The following is a 23,529-nucleotide window of genomic DNA, read 5'->3' as shown; positions in this document are numbered from 1 at the left end:
TCTGACTGGTGTGAGTTGGAATCTCAGGTTTGTTTTGATTTGCATTTCCCTGATCATTAAGGATGTTGAAAAATTTTTCAGGTGCTTCACAGCTAATCGATATTCCTCAGTTGAGAATTCTTTGTTTAGCTCTGTGCCCCATTCTATTTTTTTCTTTTCTTTTTTCTTTCTTTCTTTTTATTAGATATTTTCTTTATTTACATAAACGGAAAGTGAGGCCCCTTGGTCTGTGCCCCATTCTTTAATGAGGTTATTTAATTTTCTGGAGTCCAGTTTCTCGAGTTCTTTGTATATATTGGATATTAGTCCCCTATCTGATTTGGGATTGGTAAAAATCCTTTCCCAATTTGTTAGTGGCCATTTTGCCTTACTAAATGTGTCTTTTGCCTTACAGAAGCTTTGTAATTTTATGAGGTCTCATTTGTCAATTCTCGATCTTACAACACAAGCCATTGGTGTTCTGTTCAGGAATTATTCCCCTGTGCCCATATCATGGAGGCTTTTCTCCACTTTCTCTTCTATAAGTTTTAGTGTCTCTGGTTTTATGTGCAGTTCCTTGATCCACTTAGAATTGGGCTTTGTACAAAGAGGTAAGACGTATCAATTCACATTCTTCTACATGATAACCACCAGTTGTGCCAGCACCATTTGTTAAAAATGCTGTCCTTTTTCCACTGGATGGTTTTAGCTCCCTTGTCCAAGATCAAGTGACCTTAGGTGTGTGGATTAATTTCTGGGTCTTCAATTCTATTCCATTGATCTACCTTTCTGTCACTGTAGCAGTACCATGCAGTTTTTATCCCAATTGCTCTGTAGTACAGCTTAATGTCAGGCATGGTGATTCCACGAGAGATTCTTTTAGTGTTGAGAATAGTTTTTGCTATCCTAGGGTTTTTTTTATTTTTTCCAGATGAATTTGCAAATTGCCCTTTCTATCTCAGAGAAGAATTGAGTTGGAATTTTGATGGGGATTACATTGAATCTGTAGATTGCTTTTGTCAGGATAGCCATTTTTACAATGTTAATCCTGCCATTCCACGAGCATGGGAGATCTTTCCATCTTCTGAGATCTTCTTCAATTTCTTTCTTCAGAGACTTGAAGTTCTTATCATACAGATCTTTCACTTCCTTAGTTAGAGTCACACCAAGGTATTTTATTAGATATTTATTTTTTATTTACATTTCAAATGTTATCCTCTTGCTTATCATACAGATCTTTCACTTCCTTAGTTAGAGTCACGCCAAGGTATTTTATATTATTTGTGACTATTGTGAAGGGTGTTGTTTCCCTAATTTCTTTCTCAGCTTGTTTATCCTTTGTGTAGAGAAAGGCCATTGACTTGTTTGAGTCAATTTTATATCCACTCTGTGACCTTTTAATACAGTTCCATATGTTGTGGTCACTCCCAAGCATAAATTATTTCATTGCTACTATAGCAGCGTTGCTACTGTTAAGAATCATAATATAAATATATGCTATGCAGGTATCTGATATGTGAGAAACATAGGACCCACTGGTTCAGAAATGCTGCTCCATAGATTCTTCACTGAGGTGAAATCATAAAGTATTTCACTGTATATTGCATCCTCAATTTTTACCCACATGGCATATATTAAAACTTCCTACCTTTTTTTAAAATTAGATATTTTCTTTATATACATTTCAAATGCTATCCTGAAAGTTCCCTATACACTGACCCCGCCCTGCTCCCCTACCCACCCACTCCCACTTCTTGGCCCTGGCATTCCCCTGTACTGGGGCATATAAAGTTTGCAATACCAAGGGGCCTCTCTTCCCAGTGATGGCCGACTAGGCCATCTTCTGCTACATATGCAGCTAGAGACACAAGCTCTGGGGGTACTGGTTAGTTCATATTGTTATTCCACCTATAGGCTTGCAGACTCCTTCAGCTCCTTAGATACTTTCTCTAGCTTCTCCATTTGGGGCCAGTGTTCCATCCTATATATGACTGTGAGCATCCACTTCTCTATTTTCCAGGCTCTGGATAGCCTCACAGGAGACAGCTATATCAGGGTCCCTTCAGCAAAATCTTTCTGGCATATGCAATATTGTCTCGGTTTGGTGGCTGATTATGGGATGGATCTCCAGGTGGGGTATTCTCTGGATAGTCCTTCATTTCGTCTTAGATCCAAACTTTGTTTCTGTAACTCCTTATATGGGTATTTTGTTCCCTATTCTAAGGAGGGATGAAGTATCCACCAGTTGGTGTTCCCTCTTCTTGATTTTGCAAGATTTCTTGTGTTTTGCAAATTGTATCTTGGGTATTCTAAGTTTCTGGGCTAATATACCCTTATCAGTGAGTGCATATCTAATGACTTCTTTTGTGATTGTGTTACCTCACTAAGGATGATATCCTCCAGATACATCATTTTGTCCAAGTATTTCATAAATTCATTGTTTTTAGTAGCTGAGTAGTACTCCATCTTGTAACTGTATCATATTTTCTGTATCCATTCCTCTGTTGAGGGACATCTGGGTTCTTTTCAGCTTCTGGCTATTATAAACAAAGGTTGCTATGAACATAGTGGAGCATGTGTTCTTATTACCAGTTGGAACAGCTTCTGGGTATATGCCTAGGAGAGGTATTGCTGGATCTTCCATAGTATTATGTCCAATTTTCTGAGGAACTGCCAGACTGATTTCCTGAGTGGTTGCACCTGCTTGCAATCCCACCAGCAATGGAGGAGTTTTCCTCTTTCTCCACATCCTTGCCAGCATCTGCTGTCACATGAATTTTTGATCTTAGCCATTCTGACTGGTGTGAGGTGGAATCTCAAGTTTATTTTGATTAGCATTTCTTTGATGATTAAGGATGTTGAACATTTTTTCAGGTGCTTCAAAGACATTTCGCATTCCTTAGTTGAAAATTCCTTGTTTAGCTCTGTACCCCATTTTTAATGGGGTTATTTGAATGACTGGAGTTCAGCTTCTTGAGCTCTTTGTATCTATTGGATATTAGCCCCCTCTCAGATTTAGGATTGGTAAAAATCCTTTCCCAGACTGTTGGTGGCCTTTTTGTCCATCCCAGAAGCTGTGTTGCTTCTGTAGTCTGCTCACTCACATTTTGCAGTACTGGAGCTGACCTATGTAGACTGGTCTCTGAGGGACCTGGGACACAATGTGGCTCCCTCACCTGCTCCGGTAGTTTGAGCTCTCCATCCATTTTTCGATCCTGGATGGTTTTGTTCAATTCCATCACCTGTTTGGTAGTGTTTTCCTGTAACTCTCTAAGGGATTTTTGTGTTTCCTCTTTAAGGGCTTCTAGCTGTTTACCTGTGTTTTCCTGCTTTCCTTCTTAATGTCCTCTATCATCATCATGAGAAGTTACATTAGATCCATCTCTTGCTTTTCTGATATAATGGTGTATCCAGGACTTGCTATGGTGGGAAAGTTTGTTTCTGATGATGCCAAGTAACCTTGGTTTTTTTTGCGTCTGTTCATATGCTTGCCTCCTGCCATCTGATTATCTCAAGTGCTTGCTGTCCTCAATATATCTGACTGGAGCCTGTCCTTCCTATAATCCCAGTTGATTCAGTACTTCTCAGAGTCCAGCTTTCTCTGTGATCCTTTGATTGTGGGCTCCTGTGAACCTGAGATTCTGGGTGTGTCAAAGTTCTTGGCAGTCAAACTCCTCTGAGACCCTGAAATACTGGTGTGACCGAACTCCTGTTATCCTGAGATTCTGTTTTCCTAAGATTCTAGGCAAGTTTCATTGCCTGGATGTGATGTCTCCTTTGAGGACCATGGAGCTGTCCAGTCTGTTCGAAATCAAGGTAAACCAGAACTGATCAAAAAGAACCTGGGCCTCTGGTCAGGAAGGGCTCTGGTGTCTTTGTTCCTGCTGTCAAAGGCCTGTCACACTTGGATTGGTACTGATGTTGTGTTCCACTCACCAGTGATCCTAAGATCGTGTGGAGAGTCCTCTGGGGACTGTGGGGGGTCTCCACCGATACTGCGCCCAAGGTTACACGGTGCTGGTGCTGACCTGAAGGGGTTTGTAGTGGTAATACATTTTATTGGGTATTTTACTTACATTTCAAATGTATATGTAAATACTAATTCACCCGCAGGCACCCCTTATACCATTCCCCCTCTGCCTGCTTATATGTAGGTCTGCCCCCACCCACCTACCCATTCCCTCCTCCACACCCCCACATTCCCCTACACTGGGTCATCAAACCTTCACGAGACCCAGGGCCTCTTCTCCCATTGATGTTGACAAGGTCATTCTCTACTACATATATGGCACATGGGTCCCTCCATGTGTACTCCTTGGTTGTTGTTTTAGACCCTGAGATCTCTGGTTGGTTGATGTCACAGAGACACAGTGAAACTAACAGAAATTATGAACCAAAAGGATTTAATGGACATCTATAGAACATTTCATCTTAAAACTAAAGAATATACCTTCTCAGGACCTCATGGTACCTTCTTTGTTTCTCTGTTTGGCATTTGTTTGTATGATTTGTCCATTGGTGAGAGGGGCATGTTGAAGACTTCCACTATTATTGTGTGCAGTTCAAAGTTTCTTTTATGAACGGTGCTCTAGCATTTGTGCCATAGATGTTCAGACTTGGAGAGGTCATCTTGGTAGACCTTTTGTTTGATGAGCATGAAATGTCCTTCCTCATCTTTTCTGATAACTTTTGGATGAGTTTTCCTCTTATTCGATATTAGAGTGGCTATTCCAGATTGTTTCTTGGGACCATTTGCTTGGAAAATTGTTTTCCAGCCCTTTATTCTGAGGTAGCATCTGTCTGTGTCACTGAGGTGTGTTTCCTGTATGCAACAAAATGCTGGGTGCTGTTTATATAACCAGTCTTTTAGTCTAAGTCTTTTTTTTTGGGGGGGGGGGTTGAGTCCATTGATGTTAAGATATATTAAGAAACAGTAATTGTTGCTTCCTGGGTTTTTTTTTTTAATGTTATTTTTATGTTTGTGAGGCTAACGTCTTTTGGGTTTGTTGAAAGAAGATTAATTTCTCGCTTTCTCTAGGGTATAGTTTCCCTCCTTGTGTTAGAGTTTTCCTCTAATTATCCTCTGTAGGGTTGGATTAGTAGAACGTTTTTGTTTAAATTTGGGTTTTTCTTGGAATACTTTACTTTCTCTATCTATATCAACTGAGAGTTTTGTTGGGCATTGAGAGCCAGCTTGGGCTGGCATTTGAGACCTCTAGGGTTCTGTATGGCATCTTTCTAAGATCTCCTGGCTTTTATAGTCTCTGGTGAGAAGTCTGGTGTAATTCTGATAGTTCTGCCTTTTTTATGTTACTTGGCCTTTTCCCATTACTGCTGTCAATATTTTTTCTTTGTTTTAGTGCATTTGGTGTTTTGATTATTATGGGATGGGAAGAATTTCTTATTTGGTCCAATATATTTGGGTATTTTAGGTTTCTTGTATGTTTATGGGCGTCTCTTTCTTTAGGTTAGTAAAGTTTTCTCCTGTAATTTTGTTGAAGATGTTCCCTGGCCTTTATGTTGGGAATCTTTGCTCTCTTTTATTCCTACTATCCTTAGGTGTAGTCTTCTTTTTTTTTTTTTTTTTTTTTTTTTTGGTTTTTCGAGACAGGGTTTCTCTGTGTAGCCCTGGCTGTCCCGGAACTCACTTTGTAGACCAGGCTGGCCTCAAACTCGGAAATCCGCCTGCCTCTGCCTCCCAAGTGCTGGGATTAAAGGTTTGCGCCACCATGCCCGGCTAGGTGTAGTCTTCTTACTGTGTCCTGGATTTCCTAGATGTTTGGGTTAGGAACTTTTTGCATTTTGTGTTTTCTTTGACTGCGGTGTTAGTAGTTTCTATGGTATCTTCTATGCCCTCATTTTTCTCTATCTCTTATATTCTGTTGGTGATGCTTGTGTCAGTAGCTCCTGATCTATTTTCGAGGTTTTACATCTCCAGGATATCCCCCTCCCCATTTGCATTTTCTTTATTGTTTCTATTTACAATTTTAGATTCTTGATTTTTTTAAAAAATCTTTCACCTGTTTAATTATGTTTTCTTGTATTTCTTTAAGGGTTTCATGTGTTTCCTTTTTAAGTTTTTTTTTTTTTAACATGTGTACCTGTGCTCTTTTGTATTTCTTTAAAGGAGTTATTTATGTACTCTTGAAGGTCTTTTATCATTTTCATGAGATTTGATTTTCATGTATGCTAGGTTATCTGGGGTTTGCTTTGGTGCGAGAACCAGATTTTAACGGTGTTTAAGTGGAATTGTATTCTTTTGCTTATATTCTCATACTTGCTGTCCAGCCTCTGGTTATCTCTATTATTAACAGGCCTTGCTGTCTCTGACTGCAGGTTGTCCCTACTGGGAGCCTGGTTATGATGGGCCTGTTAGGATTCAAGCTGTCTATGGGTTTGTGATGGGTTCTAGGATTTCAGGCCAGAAGTATGAGGTTTCTCCTTTATAGGTGGAGAAACCTATAAAGGGTGGCTAGGCCCTATGTCTGCTGTCTTGAGGGGTTCCAAATTAAGCCATGTATTGGGGTGAGCCTCACCTGTGATCCTGGTTATTAAGGACCTCCTAGGAATCAGTCTCTGCATGTGGGCATGGGCAGGGGATTCTAGGGCACCTGATCTGCTCCTGAACCCAGTTGTGGACTGGAAGGTTGATGTGTCTCTTGTAGGGTGGATAGGTCCTATATCCACTGGGCTCGGTTGGGGGTCCTAGTTATACCGAGTATTGAGATTGAGGGGGGTTCAGCCCTCAACCTGGTTGTAATGGACCTCATGGAAATCAAGCTGTCTCTGGGTATGGGAGGAGTTCTGGAAAGCTGGCTCTGCCCCAGGCAAAGTTCTGGGCAAGAAGAATGTTATCTCATGATTTCTCTTGACCAGAATAAAATTCTAAAATTCTAATGGATTTGAATCCTTGTATCATTTATTTATTTAGCTGTATTGATACTTCCTTTTATTGTGAGAGTTAAAAAGCACTGCTATTGTTTGTCTTACTTTTTAAAGAAAATACTTATCAGTGAGTGCATATTTAATGTCTTCTTTTGTGATTGGGTTACCTTACTAAGGATGATATCCTCCAGATCCATCCATTTGTCCAAGAATTTCATAAATCCATTGTTTTTAATAGCTGAGTAGTACTCCATTTTGTAAATGTACCACATTTTCTGTATCCATTCTTCTGTTGAGGGACATCTGGGTTGTTTACAGCTTCTGGCTATTATAAATAAGGCTGCTATGAACATACTGGAGCATGTGTTCTTATTACAGTTTGGAACATCTTATGGGTATATGCCCAAGTGAGGTATTGAGAGGGCCCTTGGTATTAAAAACCTTATATGCCCCAGTACAGGAGAATGCCGGGGCCAAGAAGCTGGAGTGGGTGTATAGTGGAGCAGGGCGGGGAGGGGGGTATAGGGAACTTTCAGGGTAGCATTTAAATTGTATATAAAGAAAATATCTAATAAAAATGTGTAAAAAAAAAAGGAAAAAGAAAATGCTTTTGTTTCTCAGATATACTTCAGAATATCTTCCTGCATCTCTTTTAGGTACTCCCTTTCCTAAAGAACACCCTACTGAAGCATCATATGAGAGGTCACACAGATATGGATGGGAAGAGAAACTTAGATTCAGAATATGACATTCTCAATTTTTGGAATTTTCCAAAGGGTCTTGCATTAAAGGTGAAAGTAGGAAACTTTTCTCCAAATGCTCCCCATGGTCAACAGTTGTTTTTAGCAGAAAAGAAGATACAATGGCCTATAATGTTTACAAATGTGAGTTGCATTTTATTTTGTGGCTTTGACTTTCATTAAAAATATAATAATTCTCAGACTTAATCATACATGGATACTTATTTGGTACCAATCATCATTCAACTATCCACTAGGACCATCACATATAAACTGCAAAAGTAGAATACTTAATCATCCCCTGACTCTGTGAATGGAAAATATTATTTTAAAATTTTAATAATGTCCACATGTTTCTCATGAATGAAATGTCTGCTAAATTACATCAATACCTCAAAACACTGATAGGAGGTTTATTTTTCCACCCAAGCCTAAGATATTTCAGTGAGATTTAAAATGACCTTTGTTTCATTAGTTTTTAAAAAGGTAGACTAGTGTGTGTGTGTTGTACTTTCTTTGCTACTTCAGATAACATGTTGCCAAAGCATCAGAATGAGATGTTGTTTTGGCTGACAATGTGAGCATGCAGCATAACATACTGAGAATAGAATGTTTTAGGAGACAGAGGAAGTGATGACATCACATTCAGGACCAAAATCAGAGATGAAAAATGTGATTGCTCCACTTGTATCTCTTTTTCTTTCTCTTTTTGACAGTAGCCAGTGAAATACTGACACCCATTTGGTGGTGACTCTTTCTAATTCAGGTAAATGTATCTATAAATCTCACAGAAAATACCCAAAGATTGTTTCTGTGATGAATCCAAGCCCTTTAAAGTTCTCAATTTACATGCATTACCACATCAGATAAAAGGTCTTCCTATAATATCCGGTAATAGAGAATCTGTAAGTTGAATCTGAAGTATCAGCATGACCTTGTAGAACACTACTTCAATGACCTACTCTTAACAACAACTCCATGTATTGGATGAAGATTTAAACATTTGAGCTGAGTAGCACAAAATCTGACAAAACTAGTAATACCCAAACCCATATCCTTATTGTAAGTGTAAGCATTTGCAAATTAACTGTTTGATGATACTCAGAAATACTCTATTATTTGGATTTCTCCTAAATGTTCAAGCATTTGCTAATAGCTGTCATTTCTCTCAGATTCCTCAGTCTGTGTGCAGTGAGAGCTGTAGACCTGGATTCAGGAAATCTGTCCAGGAAGGAGAGGCTACCTGCTGCTTTTATTGCACTCCTTGTGCAGACAATGAGATTTCCAATGAGACAGGTAAATACAGGTTTGCAGAGAATATTCTCACTTGTCCACTGTGATCTGCAATACATAATCCAACAGAAATTTACTAGAGAGATGTAGAAGAAACAGTTTTTTTCCATGATTAAAAAATGGGAACATTGCATTTTCTTTTATTTCCTTTTGAAAGAATGCACACTACACATTGAAACTATCCTTGATTTACATTTTTGTGAAATTGCAGATGTTGTTCCCAAAAGTGCCTGACCTTGCCAAAAGTTAGCAGTCCATTTCAATTTCACTATGAACATAGTGTATTTATTACCATTTCTATATGTTTTTAAACTATGCTCAGTCATATGTAGGATTCACTTAAAGCTTGGATATTTCACATTCTCTTTATGAGTAAGTAAGTATTTTTGTTATTATTGCTATTGTTACATAGCAGGTGACTTGAGAGTTCAGTTTAATTTCCATTGTATATATGTTTTATCTCTATCCTGACAAATTTCTTTTGTTTTACTGAAAAAATTTTAATCTTTGTCTCCCTATTATTACATATAGATTCTTTACACAAAATAAAATATGAATACATTTCCTCTCTATCCACTTCTAGTTCCTCCCCTACATCATCTCTCATCCAAAACCACTCCTTAATAGTCTCTCATTAGAAGAACAGGCTTCTAAGAAATAGAAATGCGATGTATCCAAATAAAATATAATAAGGTGAAACAAAACCCATTATGTTGAAGTTTGAGAAAGATAGACATCAGAAAAGTAAAATTCTTAAATGTTTGCAAACATTTAAGAGAATAAGAGACTCACTTCTTTTTTCATCCTTTTAACAATTTTTATTGGATATTTTCTTCATTTAAATTTAAATTGCTAGCCTGAAAGTCCCCTATACCCTCCCACCGCTCTGCTCCCCAGCGCCCCCTCCCTCTTCTTGGCCCTGGCAGTCCCCTATACTGGGGCATATAAAGTGTGCAAGATCAAGGGGAATCTCTTCCCAATGATGACTGACAGGGCCATCTTCTGCTGCAGGGGCTACTGGATAGTTCATTATGTTGTTCTTCCTATAGGGTTGCAGACCCCTTCAGCTTCTTGGGTACTTTCTCTAGCTCCTCCATTGGGGGCCCTGTGTTCTATCCAATAGATGACCTTGGGCATCCACTTCTGTATTTTCCAGGCACTGGCATAGCCTCACAAGAAAAAGCTATATCAGGGACCTGTCAGCAAAGGCATATGCAATAGTGTCTGCGTTTGGTGGCTGATTATGGGATGGATCCCCAGGTGGGGGAGTCTCTAGATGGTCTATCCTTCCATCTCACCTCCAAACTTTGTAACTCCTCCCATGGGTATTTTGTTCCCTATTCTAAGGAGGAATGAAGTATCCACAGGTGGGTCTTCCTTCTTCTTGAGTTACATGTGTTTTGCAAATAGTATCTTTTTTTTATACACTTTTTGCTTTATAGAAAGAAGTTGGCATATAATGTTTAAAATGGATACAAGATAACTTAGATTTCATTTGAGTTTAGCTTTATCCTGGCATTCCATATACTTTTAGAAAACCATACATTCTACAGAGGGGGACAGAATGCTTATTTCTTCCAAGTCTAATTTTCTCTGACTCTTCTCTCCCTCTGGGTACTTGCTTCTAACTTTTTAAAAAAAATTTTAATTAGGTATTTTCTTCATTTACATTTCCAATGCTACCCCAAAAGTCCCCCATACCCTCCTCCCCACCCCCATATCATCCCACTCCCAATTCTTGGCACTGGTGTTCCCCTGTACTGAGGCATATAAAGTTTACAAGACCAATGTGCCTCTCTTTCCAATGATGGCTAATAAGGCCATCTTCCTATACATATGCAGCTAGAGACATGAGCTCAGGGGGCGGGGGGAGGGGAGGGTTACTGTTTAGTTTATATTGTTGTTTCACCTATAGAGTTGTAGACCCCTTTAGCTCCTTGGGTACTTTGTCTAGCTCCTCCACTGGGGGCCCTGTGATCTATCCAGTAGCTAACTGTGAGCATCCACTTCTATATTTGCTAGGCCCCTGCATAGCCTCACAAGAGTCAGCTATATCTGGGTCCTTTCAGCAAAATCTTGCTAGTGTATGCAATGGTGTCAGTGTTTGGAGGCTGATTATGGGATAGATCCCCGGGTATGGCAGTCTTTAGATGGTCCATCTATCCTATATTCTGCCCTAATATCCACTTATCAGTGAGGGTATATCATTTGAGTTCTTTTGTGATTGGGTTACCTCAACCAGAATGATATCCTCCATATCCATCCATTTGCCTAAGAATTTCATAAATTTATTGTTTTTAATAGCTGAGTAGTACTCTATTGTGTAAATGTACCATATTTTCTGTATCCATTCCTCTGTTGAAGGACATCTGGGTTCTTTCCAGCTTCTGGCTATTATAAATAAGGCTGCTATGAACATAGTGGAGCATGTGTCCTTATTGCCAGTTGGAACATCTTTTGTGTATATACCCCAGAGAGATATTGCTGGATCTTCCAGTAGTACGATGTCCAACTTTCTGGGGAATCACCAGACTGATTTCCAGAGGGGTTGTACAAGTTTGCAATTACACCAGCAATGAAGGAGTGTTCCTCTTTCTCCACATCATTGCCAGCGTCTTCTGTCACCTAAATTTTTGCTCTTAGTCATTCTGACTGATGTGAGATGGAATCTTAGGGTTGTTTTAATTTGCATTTTCGTGATGATTAAGGAAGTTGAACATTTCTTTAGGTGCTTCTCAGCCATTTGGTATTCCTCAGTTGATAATTCTTTGTTTAGCTCTGTACTCCCCCCCCCTTTTTTTTTTTTTTTTTTTTTTTTGGTTTTTCGAGATAGGGTTTCTCTGTATAGCTCTGGCTGTCCTGGAGAGTAGACCAGGCTGGCCTTGAACTCAGAAATCCACATGTCTCTACCTCCCAAGTGCTGGGATTAAAGGTGTGTGCCACCACGCCTAGCTGGAATTTTTTCTGGTCCAGTCTACTTGGAGTTCTGTAGGCTTCTTGTACTTTCATGGGCATCTCTTTCTTCAAGTATGGGAAGTTTTCTTCTACAAGTTTGTTGAAGATATTTTCTGGCCCTTTAAGTTGAAAATCTTCATTCTCATCTACTCCTATTATCTGTAGGTTTTGTCTTCTCATTGTGGCCTGTATTTCCTGGATGTTCTGAATTAGGATCTTTTTGCATTTTGCATTTTCTTTTATTGTTGTGCCGATGTTCTCTATGGAATCTTCTGCACTTGAGATTCTCTCTTCCATCTCTTGTATTCTGTTGCTGATGCTCACATCTATGGTTCCTGATTTCTTTCTTAGGGTTTCTATCTCCAGAGTTGTCTCCCTTTGTGTTTTCTTCATTGTTTCTACTTCCATTTTTAGATCTTGGATGGTTTTGTTCAATTCCATCACCTGTTTGGTTGTGTTTTCCTGTAATTCTTTAAGGGATTTTTTGATTCTTCTACCTGTTTAGCAGTGTTCTCCTGTAATTCCTTGAGGGATTTTTGTGTTTCTTCTTTAAGGACTTCTACTTGTTTAGCAGTATTCTCCTGTAATTCCTTGAGGAATTTTTGTGCTTCTTCTTTAAGGGCTTCTACCTGTTTAGCAGTGTTCTATATTTCTTTAAGTAAGTTATTAATGCTCTTCGTAAACTCTTCTACCACCATCATGAGATATGATTTCAAATCCGTGTCTTGCTGTTAGGGTGTGTTGGGGTATCCAGGATTTGCTGTGGTGGGCGTACTGGTTTCTGATTATGCCCACTGTTCTTGGTTCCTGTTAGTAAGATTCTTACATTTGCCTTTCGCCATCTGGAAATCTCTGCTGTTAATGTTCAAGTTGTCTCTGGTTGGAGCTTAATCCTCCTGTGATTCTGTTAGTCTCTGTCAGCACTCCTGGGAGTCCAACTCTCACCTGAGTTACAGTGGTCAGAGCAATCTCTGCAGACAAGCTCTCCTCTTGCAGGACAGGTATCCAGCAGTGTGGAGCTCTGATCCACCTCCTGTGTTCTGGGATCAGAATCCTCCCTGTAGGCAGACTCTCCTTTGGCAAGGAATGTGCCCAGGGGTCTGGGTCTCAGCTCTGCCTCCTGGCTGAGGATGAAGGCCCAATGTGACCCTGATCAAGAAGCTCTGTTGCTTCCATCGCCCACGTGCTCTCAGGTGATCAGGAGGTTTTGGGTGTGCTAGGAGGTCCTGGGGTGTGGAGAGTCCTCTGGTGTCCTAGATGCCCTCAGCTGGGTTCATGCAGAAGATGGCAGGCGGGGTTGGCTCCGACATGAATGGATCACAGCCTCTTGTTTGGCAGGATTTCTTTGTCCATGGAGAGGACTCTGGAGCCCTTAGAGGCCTCCGCTGTGTTCAGAAGGAAGATGGTGGGGGTGGCCCCGCCCAGAACGGATCCCAGCCTCTGGTTATGCGGGGTTCTTTTGTCCCTGTTCTTGTGGGCAAAAGACCCTCCGCGATTTTTGAAGATGGTGTTGCATTCCACACACCTGTGATCCCGAGGTGTTCGCAAGGTCCTGTGGTGAGGAGAGCACTCTGGAGCCCTTAGTGGCCTCTGCTGGGCTCAGAAGGAAGATGGTGGGGCTGGCCCCGACCGAAATGGATCCCAGATTTATTATTATTATTATTATTATTATTATTATTATTATTATTGTTGTTGTTGTTGTTGTTGTTGTTGTTTCATTCTTTTCTTAAACTTTTTTGCTTAAGAATTTTCCATTTATTTTTTAAAACTTCATTTATTTATTTATTTATTTTAAACTCCATATTTTATTCCCCATTCTTGTCTACCCTCCTACTGCTCCACATCCCATACCTCCTTCCCACCTCCTGTCTCCATTTAGATGTCCCTACCCCCCACCCTATCTGACCTCTAAACTCCCTGGGGCCTGCAGTCCCTTGAGGTTTAGGTGCATCATCTATGAATCAACACAGACCCAGCAGTCCGCTGCTGTAGGTGTGTTGGTGACCTCATAATAGCTGGTGTACGCAGCCTATTTGGTGGTCCAGTGTTTGCGAAATGTTGGAGATCCAGATTAATTGAGACTGCTGGTCCTTCTAAAGGGTCACACTCCTCCTCAGCTTCTTTCAGTCTTTCCCTAATTCAACCACAGAAGTCAGCTGCTTTTGTCCATTGGTTGGGTGCAACTATCTGACTCTGACTCTTTCAGCTGCTTGTTGGGTATTCTGGAGTTCTGGGCCTTGGAGCTGGGACTCTTAACCTTCTTCTATTCCTATTATTCTTAAGTTAGGTCTTTTCATACTATCCCGGATTTCCTTGGTGTTTTGTGTCAAGAATCTTATCTTTTCTTTGACTGAGGTATCGATTTCTTCTATTGTGTCTTCTATGCCTTAGAGTATATCTTCCATTTCCTGTATTCTCTTAGTGATGCTTGCATCTGTTGTTTCTGTTTCCTTCTCTAGGTTTTCCTTCTCCACAATTCCATCAGTCTATGTTTTCTTTATTGGCTTTACTTCTACTTTCAATCTCGCACAGTTTTTTTTTTCTTATTTTATTTATTTGTTATTAGATATTTTCTTTATAAACATATCAAATGCTATCTCAAAAGTTTCCTATACACTCCCTCTGCCCTGCTCCTCTACCCTCACACTCCCACTTCTTGGCCCTGGCATTCCCCTGTACTGGGGCATATAAAGTTTGCAATACCAAGGGGTCTCTCTTCCCAGTGATGGCTGACTAAGCCATCTTCTGCTACATATGCAGCTAGAGATATGAGCTCTGGGGGTACTGATTAGTTCATACTGTTGTTCCACCTATAGGGTTGCAGACCCCTTTAGCTCCTAGCTTCTCCATTGGGGGCCCTGTGTTCCATCCTATAGATGACTGTGAGCATTCACTTTCGTATTTGCCAGGCACTGGTATAGCCTCATAGGAGACAGTTATAACAGAGTCCCTTCAGCAAAATCTTTCTGGCATATGCAATAGTGTCTGGGTTTGGTGGCTGATTATGGGATGGATCCCCAGGTGGAGTAGTCTCTGGATAGTCCATCCTTTCATCTTAGCTCCAAACTTTGACTCTGTAACTCCTTTCATTGGTATTTTGTTCCTAATCTAAGGAGGAATGAAGTATCCACCCATTGGTCTTTCCTCTTCTTGATTTTCTTGTGTTTTGCAAATTGTATCTTGGGTGTTCTATATTGTGGGCTAATATCCATTTATAAGTGCATGCATATCTAATGAATTCTTTTGTGATTGGGTTACCTCACTAAGGATGATATCCTCCAGATACATCCATTAGTCCAAGAATTTCATAAATCCATTGTTTTTAATAGCTGATTAGTACTCCATTGTGTAAATGTACCACATTTTCTGTATCCATTCCTCTGTTTCAGGACGTCTGGGTTGTTTCCAGCTTCTGGCTATTATAAATAAGGCTGCTATGAACATAGTGGAGCATGTGTTCTTATTACCAGTTGGAATAGCTTCTGGGTATATGCCCATGAGAGGTATTGCTGGATCTTCTGGTAGTATTTTGTCCAATTTTCTGAGGAACTTCCAGACTGACTTGCAGAATGGTTGTACAAGCTTGCATTCCCACCAGCAGTGGCGGAGTGTTCTTCTTTCTCCACATACTCGCCAGCAACTGTTGTCACCTGAATTTTTGATCTTAGCCATTCTGACTGGAGTGAGGTGGAATCTCAGGGTTGTTTTGTTTTGCATTTTCCTGATGATTAAGGACGTTGAACATTTTTTTCAGGTGCTTCTCAGCCATTTGGTATTTCTCAGTTGAGAATTCTTGGTTTAGCTTTGAAATAATATAAAAAAAAAATGGCGTTATTTGAATTTCTGGAGTCCAGCTTCTTGAGTTCTATGTATATATTGGATATTAGTCCCCTATCAGATTTAGGATTGGTAAAAATCCTTTCCCAATCTGTTGGTGACCTTTTGTTTTATTTACAGTGTCTTTTGACTTGCAGAAGCTTTGCAATTTTATGAGGTCCCATTTGTCAATTCTTGATCTTACTATTCTTGATAGTACAAGTATTTGTACTATCAGTACAAATCAGTACAAGTCATTGCTGTTTTGTTTAGGAATGTTTCCCCTATGTCCATATCTTCGAGGCTTTTCCCTACTTTCTCCTCTATTTATTTCACTGTCCCTGGTCTTATGTGGAGGTCTTTGATCCACTTAGACTTGAGCTTTGTACAAGGAGATAAGAATGAATCCATTCACATTCTTCTACATGATAACCACCAGTTGTGCCAGCACCATTTGTTGAAAATGCTGTCTTTTTTCCACTGCGTGGTTTTAGCTCCCTTGTCAAAGCTCAAGTGACCATAGTTGTGTGTTTTAAATTCTGTTCCATTGATGTACCTGTCTGTCACTGTACCAGTACCATGCAGTTGTTATCATATCGGAGTACAGCTTAATGTTAGGCATGGTGATTCCACCAAAGGTTCTTTCATTATTGAGAATAGGTTTTGCTATCCTAGGATTTTTATTTTTCTAGATGAATTTGCAAATTGTCCTTTCTAACTCAGTGAAGATTTGAGTTGGAATTTTGATGGGGATTACATTGAATCTGTAGATTGCTTTTGGCAGAATAGCCATTTTTATTATATTAATCCTGCCGATCCATGAGCATGGGAGATCTTTCCGTTTTCTGAGATCTTCTTCAATTTCTTTCTTCAGAGACTTGAAGTTTTTATCATACAGATTTTTTCACTTCCTTAGTTTTTTTCACCTGTTTAATTGTATTTTCTGGTGCATCATTAAAGGGTTTATTTTTCTCTTCTTTAAAGACATCTACCTGTTTGATTGTATTTTCCTGTGTTTCTTTAAGTGAATTATTCATTTGTTCTTTAAAGGTCTGAGGCTATCATCTTCATAAGATTGAACTTAAGGTCATTTTCTTGTATTTGGATTGTGTTAGGATATCCGAGGCTTGCTGTAGAAAAAGAAAGATAGCTGTGCTCTGAAGGCACCATATTTCCCTAGATATATACATAGTGGAGCATGTGTTCTTATTACCAGTTGGAACTTCTTCTAGGTATATGCCCATGAGAGGTATTGCTGGATCTTCTGGTAGTATTTTGTCCAATTTTCTGAGGAACTTCCAGACTGACTTGCAGAATGGTTGTACAAGCTTGCATTCCCACCAGCAGTGGCGGAGTGTTCTTCTTTCTCCACATACTCGCCAGCAACTGTTGTCACCTGAATTTTTGATCTTAGCCATTCTGACTGGTGTGAGGTGGAATCTCAGGGTTGCTTTGTTTTGCATTTTCCTGATGATTAAGGATGTTGAACATTTTTTCAGGTGCTTCTCAGCCATTCGGTATTTCTCAGTTGAGAATTCTTTGTTTAGCTTTGAAATAATATTAAAAAAATGGCATTATTTGAATTTCTGGAGTCCAGCTTCTTGAGTTCTTTGTATATATTGGATATTAGTCCTCTATCAGATTTACGATTAGTAAAAATCCTCTCCCAATCTGTTGGTGACCTTTTGTTTTATTTACAGTGTCTTTTGACTTGCAGAAGCTTTGCAATTTTATGAGGTCCCATTTGTCAATTCTTGATCTTACAGTACAAGCCATTACTGTTTTGTTTAGGAAATTTTCCCCTGTGCCCATATCTTCGAGGCTTTTCCCTACTTTCTCCTCTATTAATTTCAGTGTCCCTGGTCTTATGTGGAGGCCTTTGATCCACTTAGACTTGAGCTTTGTACAAGGAGATAAGAATGGATCAATTCGCATTCTTCTACATGATAACCACCATTTGTGCCAACACTATTTGTTGAAAATGCTGTCTCTTTTCCATGGGATGGTTTTAGCTCTCTTGTCAAAGATCAAGTGACCATAGCTGTGTGGATTCCTTTCTGGGTCTTAAATTCTGTTCCATTGATCTACCTGTCTGTCATTTTACCAGTACCATGCAGTTTTTATCATAATTGCTCTGGAGTACAGCTTAGTGTCAGGCATGGTGATTCCACCAGAGGTTCTTTTATTATTGAGAATAGTTTTTGCTATCCTAGGATTTTTATTTTTCCAGATGAATTTGCAAATTGCCCTTTCTAACTCAGTGAAGAATTGAGTTGGAATTTTGATGGGGATTGCATTGAATCTATAGATTGCTTTTAGCAGAAGAGCCATTTTTATTATATTAATCCTGCCGATCCATGAGCATGGGATGACATTCCATCTTCTGAGATCTTCAATTTCTTACTTTAGAGAGTTGATGTTATCATAGAGATTTTTCACTTCCTTAGTGTTTCTTCACCTGTTTAATTGTATTTTCTGGTGCATCATTAAAGGGTTTACTTTTCTCTTCTTTAAAGACATCTACCTGTTTGATTGTATTTTCCTGTGTTTCTTTAAGTGAATTATTCATTTGTTCTTTAAAGGCCTGAGGCTATCATCTTCATAAGATTGAATTTAAGGTCATTTTCTTGTATTTGAATTGTGTTAGGATATCTGAGGCTTGCTGTAGAAAAAGAAAGATAGCTGTGCTCTGAAGGCATCATATTTCCCTGGATTTTCTTGGTTGTGTTCTTTCAAGGAACTTTAGCCATCTGGATGGCTTAGGTCTCTAGATATTCCTATTGTAGTAAATATTGGGAGAGGTATTAACCTTGGTTGCCCTGGTGTGGCAGGCCTCCTTGTGTTGTATGGTTCTGGCTCTTCACATCTGTAATGTTCAGGATCTGCAGGTCTGTATGGCTCAGGAGCCTCAGATTCAATGAAGATGAGCAGTGAGGTGATGGGAAAAAGCATTATCCACTGGAATAGCAGGCTGCTCAGGGCAGTTTGGCTTGCTCCAGAGGACCCAGGAAGCAGGGAAGATGGATCAAGAAGGAAAGATCACCTGCATGGCTCATGATCAGCTTCCTGACTAAAACGGAATGTAGGTGGTAGAAAAAAGGTCTCAGTGGGATAGGAGGTGGCTCAGGGCAGGTAGGCTTTCTCCAGAGAACTCAGCAAGCAGGTGACTATATGTTTTTTAGTTAAAGATAAGAATCACAAATGTTTAAAAGCAGAGTATTAAAAACTTGGTCTTTTTTTTGAGAACCTTGAAATCTTTTAATAGTTCTTTCTCTACATGTTAACAAAATCATGATATAGCCAAATGTAACAACATAGTAATATGGAAGAATTTAAGATTCAAGATTTTAATGGTATTTTCTATTTCAAACTCATTCAGAGTATGAGCTAAATTAGAGGACACAATGGATTCAATGAAAATAAGTAAATATGGGTCCTAAATCTAACAACAAAATATAGGAAATGAATTTCAAAAATGTATATTCTATAAAACATGTAATCTAGAATTAAAAAGCTTTGTAAGATAATGCCAGAGTCAAATTAGGAGCATACAGTATAATTCTGCAATATTATGACTTATCAAATAGATGCAACAAAGTGAAAATTATGAAAAGCATACAAAAACATAGGAAAGGCACTGGCCATTTTTTAATTTATTTGTGACTGTATATGCAGTGAGGGTAGTAAAGATTTGAAATGATTCAAAGAATATGTAAATACTTCTTTCTATGATAATGAAAAAGGGTGATTCAGGAAGGATTTCAAAGAGCTGCAGCTGAGCATCACCTTAGGAAAAAGGAGACATCCTGGGGATTGACTCACACTTATCTGCATTTCTGCACAGATATGGATGAGTGTATGACATGTCCAGAAACTCACTATGCAAACTCAGAGAAGAACCACTGCCTCCAGAAATCTGTGAGCTTTTTGGCCTATGAAGACTCCTTGGGCATAGCTCTCACCACCACAGCACTGTGCTTATCTGTGCTTACAGCCGTGGTTCTTGTAGTCTTTGTGAAGCACAGACACACACCCATTGTCAAGGCCAATAATCGGACACTCAGCTACACACTCTTATTGACACTCATCATGTGCTTTCTCAGTTCCTTGCTGTTCATTGGCCAGCCAAACACTGCAACTTGTATATTGCAGCAGACAGCATTTGGAATTTTTTTCACTGTGGCTCTCTCCACAGTGTTGGCCAAAGCTATTACAGTGGTTATTGCATTCAAGGTCACTGTTCCAGATAGAAGGGTGAGGCGGTTAATGATATCAAGGGTGCCTAATTTCATCATTCCCATCTGCACACTCATCCAACTGCTCTTGTGTGGAATCTGGATTATTACTTCTCCACCTTTCATTGATCAAAATGCTCATGCTGAACATGGTCACATCATCATTTTGTGCAACAAGGGTTCATCAGTTGCCTTCCATTGTGTTCTGGGATACCTTTGCTCCCTGGCACTTGTGAGCTACACCCTGGCCTTCTTTTCCAGGAATTTGCCTGACACATTCAATGAAGCCAAATTCATATCATTCAGCATGCAAGTATTCTTCTGTGTCTGGATCACCTTCCTCCCTGTCTACCATAGCACAAAAGGAAAAGTAATGGTGGCTATGGAAGCCTTCTCTATGTTGGCTTCCAGTACAGCTCTCCTTAGCTTGATTTTTGCCCCCAAGTGCTACATTATTTTATTAAGTCCAGATAAGAATGTCTGTGTTGACATCAGACATAAATCCCATTCAAAAAGGAATAATGGTTTAAATTTTATTTAAAAATCAAACTATGATAATAAATTAAATACAATGGTTGAAAGCAGTGCCACTCCATTCTAAATCTCTTAATTATGTATAATATGATGTGATTCTGTTGGTTCATAATACTTTACATGATTGTATTCAAATCTCTGTGCTGGAACTATAATTTTTATTTCATGTTTGAGATTCATGTTATACTTTTTTTCTGTATGGAACTATTACAAAGTATTTTTTGTTGGCCTGCAGTGCAGTATGGCATAAGCAAATGTGTGTCTGCCTTCCTTTGCCTAAAAGTTCCTAGGGCTTAACATGTGTCACCATTTGAAGCAATGCTGTATTTATTTTATCCTTCTTTGATTAAAAAAAGGAAAAATTAAATATTCTGTCATTGATTTCATTTGTTTTTGAACTCCTGAAGAATCTCTTATATTTTTCTGTGTAAATTGAATATTATACGAGCAGATTGTCTCTCAAGCATCCATTTAACAGGCTCCTTTTTTATGTTTTTGAGAAAAATTTCATCGTTTAGAAAGAAAGTAGAAATATTTTAGTATTTTGATATCTCATGATTTTGTTATGAGGAAAAATGAAAACTTTTGATGTGGGGTATTGCTTAGAAATACTCAGCTCAGGAAAAGGATGTGTGTCCTAGTCTGTTATGATTATATTGCATTTGGGGTATAAGCAAGTAGGATGAGCTCAGTTTAACAACAGGCATTATGGAAGACGGTGTTCCTAAAATTATACAGCAGAATAATATTGAGAACATATAGTTCATTGAAAAAATTATGTCTTTTTCTTGGAGAAGTAGATGTCATGAGTAATTGACAGTGGAAGTTAAAATATTATTTATAATAACTTCAGGGAGAGACTTTGAACATGATCATACTAACAATGTTTGGATACTCAGTACCCTTGAGAAATACTATGGCTCTGTGAAAAAAGATATTAAGCTCTCTTATTCAAGTAACATCCTAAATGTCATCAATGCAAATCAGTTTTAGCTAATGTAGTTTGGACAAGTCAAGCCCCTTATAGTTTATCTGATAGAGGGTTTGCTACCTTTGTGGTATAATTGAAAAGTAAGGATTTTGAGAGGCACAATAGATTGTCTTAACTTCATGGACTGTTGTGTTTCTGAGGCAATGTAGAAAGAGAGAAGGCAGGAAAAGATCGGTCTGCTCTCAGCAGAAGAGTTTGTTTATTTCCAATAACAGTCATAAACATTTTCCAGTGGGAAATGAGGCACCTGTGAAAAGGAAAGGGGATTTCATAGAGATGAAATTTTATTTTATTTTATTTTATTTTATTTTATTTTATTTTATTTTATTTTATTTTATTTTATTTTATTTTATTTTGAGACAGGGTTTCTCTGTATAGCCCAGGCTGTCCTGGAACTCACTCTGTAGACCAGGCTGGCCTCAAACTCAGAAATTCACCTGCCTATGCCTCCCAAGTGCTGGGATTAAAGGCGTATGCCACCACTGCCTGGCTTTTTGTTTGTTTGTTTCTTTGTTTTTTGTTTGTTTGTTTGTTTGTTTGTTTGTTTTAGATGAAATTTTAAATGCAAATACAGATGCCTACATAATCATCTCACTTTGTCATTTCTTCACATATGTCTATTATAATTTATAAATTACCTTGCCCTGACTCCCATGATGTATGTTATGTTGGTTACTGATTTTGAAAATGACAGCAGGTCAAAATGGGCTACAGTTTCAACATAGAATCAATAAATATGAGCAAACCTTAGGAGACTCAAAAGTTCCTTGGCTTGGTGTAAGCATAAACACTTACCAAGCCAGGTTACCTTATTATCGTCTGAGGGAATTTTATCTATCTGGCACAGGATAGAAGGACAACACAAAGCATGAGGTTGTCACAAGTTTATTGTATGTAATCAGATTTTTTACACCTTCATTAGAAACAAAATATGATGGTTGTTTCCAGGAACAATACAAATGTAGTTGGAGGGTACAACAAGGGTACACAAGATTAATGTATAAGACTAATTGTTCTGGAAAGATTCTATATGCTTTCCCCATGTCTAGGCAATGAAAAGAGACACAGGTGGTATGATTACTCCACTACTGAGGAAGTGTTTTTGATGTCAGGATCTAAAATCCTACAGTTTCACAGGAGCTATGAACTCTAAACTGAAAGCCATACGGCAAAAGCAATTCCATCCAGCTAGACAAGACCAATATCACTGCCACATATAATTTAAAAGTATGCAAGTCAAATTTAAAGTAGACATGGAATTGTAAATCAAAATTCCCAAAGGCATTCTTATGGACCATGTTGTAGAAGACCAATTAGACATTTTTAAAAAATGACTAAAAATCTTTGCTAGGTTTTGTGCATCAATAAAGGAGGAAATCTAAATTTCACTGCTGAATAGTTAATATGTCAATGTGTAAGGCCTGAAATTAATACTTGACATATTAACATCACTGCGTAGGGTGTATTATTATTAGCTGTACCAGATGCATTAAATAGAGACCACATAGCAAGGAACACAATTCAGCACTTCATATAAGGCATAAGTGCTTCATGTTCAACACTATGAGTGAAAAAAAAATGAAACACAAAACATAAGCCCAGCTCTAGTAAATTAGCCAGTGCTCAGCTCTGGGCACTTTCAATGACCTGACATAAGATCTCAACAAAGGACCTTGACCTTAAATTTGTTTTGAAGAGGTCAAAAATATTATTCAGCAATATACCATCTTTATACAATTTTTAAAAAGGCATAAAAATATGAAATATATTATAATGGAGTAGCCATCCTACTCTCCTCCCCTCATTCATTTTTAAATAATGCTTAGATTGTCCATTATCTGTTTTCAGAAAATAATGTTTCTTGGCATTATATTGAATGCTTGTGACATAAATTACAGCATATTTTTGGGAAAATCCCTGAAAATGCTTGGTAATATATGGAGAATTGTCAGTTTTCACAGGGAAGTGATATAGCAAAGGCTCTAAGTAAAAGGTTGATCACCTATATTCATAAGATTTTTACCTACATATTTTGACTTGCCCAAACTGCAGAAATGAGTAACATCCACATGCCAAATATGATTTGACAGTATTCCTGCTG

General features: G+C 38.7%; 1 protein-coding gene across 3 annotated transcripts in view; it reads left to right on the top strand.

Moving 5' to 3' along the window:
• Nucleotides 1-20,545, top strand: part of LOC147000507 (vomeronasal type-2 receptor 116-like) — a 37,089-nt gene extending 16,544 nt beyond the window's left edge. For all 3 annotated transcript variants that reach the window (XM_085832586.1, XM_085832585.1, XM_085832587.1), the window contains exons 4-6: nucleotides 7,521-7,748; nucleotides 8,777-8,900; nucleotides 19,513-20,545. In XM_085832586.1, the coding sequence (XP_085688712.1) occupies nucleotides 7,521-7,748; nucleotides 8,777-8,900; nucleotides 19,513-20,444 (1,284 nt within the window). In that variant the 3' untranslated portion in view covers nucleotides 20,445-20,545. The remainder of the gene's footprint in view (nucleotides 1-7,520; nucleotides 7,749-8,776; nucleotides 8,901-19,512) is intronic.
• The last annotated feature ends 2,984 nt before the right edge of the window (nucleotides 20,546-23,529 follow it).

This window comes from Mus caroli, unplaced genomic scaffold (genome assembly GCF_978045245.1).
Source record: "Mus caroli unplaced genomic scaffold, Mus_caroli_1 scaffold_18, whole genome shotgun sequence".
In the NCBI taxonomy this organism is placed as follows: domain Eukaryota; kingdom Metazoa; phylum Chordata; class Mammalia; order Rodentia; family Muridae; genus Mus; species Mus caroli.
Note: the sequence above shows the minus strand (reverse complement) of the source record. Positions and strands in the feature narration are given on the sequence as shown.